General features: G+C 50.2%; 1 protein-coding gene across 1 annotated transcript in view; it reads right to left on the bottom strand.

Moving 5' to 3' along the window:
* MGST3 (microsomal glutathione S-transferase 3) overlaps positions 1 to 1900 on the bottom strand; it is a 3678-nt gene continuing 1778 nt past the window's right edge. The window contains exons 3-5 of the mRNA XM_010085245.1: positions 1647 to 1704; positions 509 to 581; positions 1 to 157 (exon numbers count right to left, since the gene is read on the bottom strand). Of these exons, the coding sequence (XP_010083547.1) occupies positions 48 to 157; positions 509 to 581; positions 1647 to 1704 (241 nt within the window). The 3' untranslated portion in view covers positions 1 to 47. The remainder of the gene's footprint in view (positions 158 to 508; positions 582 to 1646; positions 1705 to 1900) is intronic.

Consider the following 1900-nt stretch of genomic DNA (forward strand, 5'->3'; position numbering starts at 1 on the left):
AAAATGAAAATCCCTTTAGCTTCTCAGGCAGACATCATGATGGTCAGTTAGTCCTGGCAGATCCAGCCGAGGTGCTGGCAAGCTGAATACACGCCTGTGCCCACTAGCCCAATAAGCGCAGCTGAACCGAAGGCCCCTCTCCTTCGATTTTTTGGATCTGGAAAAAAAAAGACCCATTTTGTCAGTTCGGCAGCCCATCACTGAAAGGCTAGCCCATCCTGAAAATTAGAGGGAGCAGGAAAGAGATAAAATTTCAAGGCAAAACAGCAGGCACCAGCTTGGGCCACGTCCCTACCCTCAGTCTGTGCTGTTACTAGATCAGTGCTCTTCCTATCAGTAGGAGAAGCGTACTGCAGTTAGCAGCCTGTGGACCTGCACCCTTTTTCTCCACATCCTGACTGGAAGCTTTATGCTGCCTCCTTAACATGAACTGGAGAACAAAGCCCTGAGGCCACTATAGGAAACATGAGTTTCCAAGCACCTTCTGTGCTGCAGGGTAAAGACCTACCTCCTGTATAGTAGCCATGGGCGTAGAGGACTCTCCCAAGGATCCAGGTGATGCCAAGCCCCGTGGCAATCCGCTAGAGAGAAATGAGAAGCATTAAAGGGTTAGGAGACTTGTCGCTTGTATGTGCTTAGCTGTTACAACAGCTCTCCTTCAAAAAAGTGACCACCAACTACAGTGTGGGTCCTGACCTTGCTAGGACAACGGGGAGTCAGCCTGGTGTTGGGGGGTGACTGATTCTCCACTGCCTCCAGCAGGTGTATGGGTGTTCCTGTTGCAGGTGCTACAAACTTCTACCTTGACTCTAAATGATTTAGAGCTTGCTGCAGCATGGCTCCAGTTTGCCAGATTTGCCTATGCTGCTTCCTTCCCTCTCCAAAAAGGAATACTCAAGGACCTGATTTGTCTTTTGGTGGTAAAGAAAGCTACTGCTTTTGGCCTCTCACACGTACCTGCCTCCTCATGAGCTGTCTACATCTTTCAGTTAAAAATAATCCAGGCCTTTTTTGATCCTTTGTGCACCTCCTTTGGTGGTGGAAGTGAGTGGGAAGATCACCATGTTCCTCACTCCTCATGAAAGTGTATTTAGATGTCAGGAAAAAGGTTCTTGTCCTCCAGACAACCAGCTGCTGAGTAGTACTGCTCTAAGCCCAGCAGGACCCTGCAGGGCTTGGAAGAACCAGGCAGGTTTGGAGGGACCCCTCCCACTCATGGACTGGAAGCTATGAGTGCTTTGGTTTGTCCAACAAGGCACCCTTAGGGGGAGGAAAGGAGTCCAACAGCTTAAAGCAGCAGTAATGAGTTTATTAAATACTTGTGGTTCCCCTGTACAAGGGCTTCTACCACTACATCGCTCCACAACTACATGAAAGGAGGTTGTAGTGAGGTGGGTGTTGGTCTCTTCTCCCAACTAACAAGCAATAGGACATGAGGAAATGGCCTCAAGTTGTGCCAGGGAAGGTTTATATTGGATAGATTCTGCACGCTTTCAGAAGGCGCACAGCTGTGAAGTGTGATGTGACTAGTGAAGCATCCTGCTGCCTCCAGAGGGGCTGGCTTGGCCTGCGGCCCCCCACCCTCCCCAAGTCACGGAGCAAGAGCAGAGTTCAGTCATGCAGACCTGCATGGCAGCATCACTTACCGGGTGATAGACGCCACCGGTGGCTAAGAAGAACAGGAAGGCAGGGTAAACTTCCAATCTGAGAATAAAAGCGAGGAGGTTGTGTTTGCACTGAGGTTGCTAACAAAGAGGAAACTCCAGAAACACAGAAGCTGCAAGCATTCCCTGCCAAGGTCTCTGTTGGGCCTGACTCATGAGTCCCCACGCTTGGGAGAGCTGAGCTTGATGCTGTGGCCACAGACAGAAGAGGGAATCTGAGCACGGACAGACTTCTA

This window comes from Pterocles gutturalis, unplaced genomic scaffold (assembly GCF_000699245.1).
Source record: "Pterocles gutturalis isolate BGI_N339 unplaced genomic scaffold, ASM69924v1 scaffold44816, whole genome shotgun sequence".
Lineage (NCBI taxonomy): Eukaryota > Metazoa > Chordata > Aves > Pterocliformes > Pteroclidae > Pterocles > Pterocles gutturalis.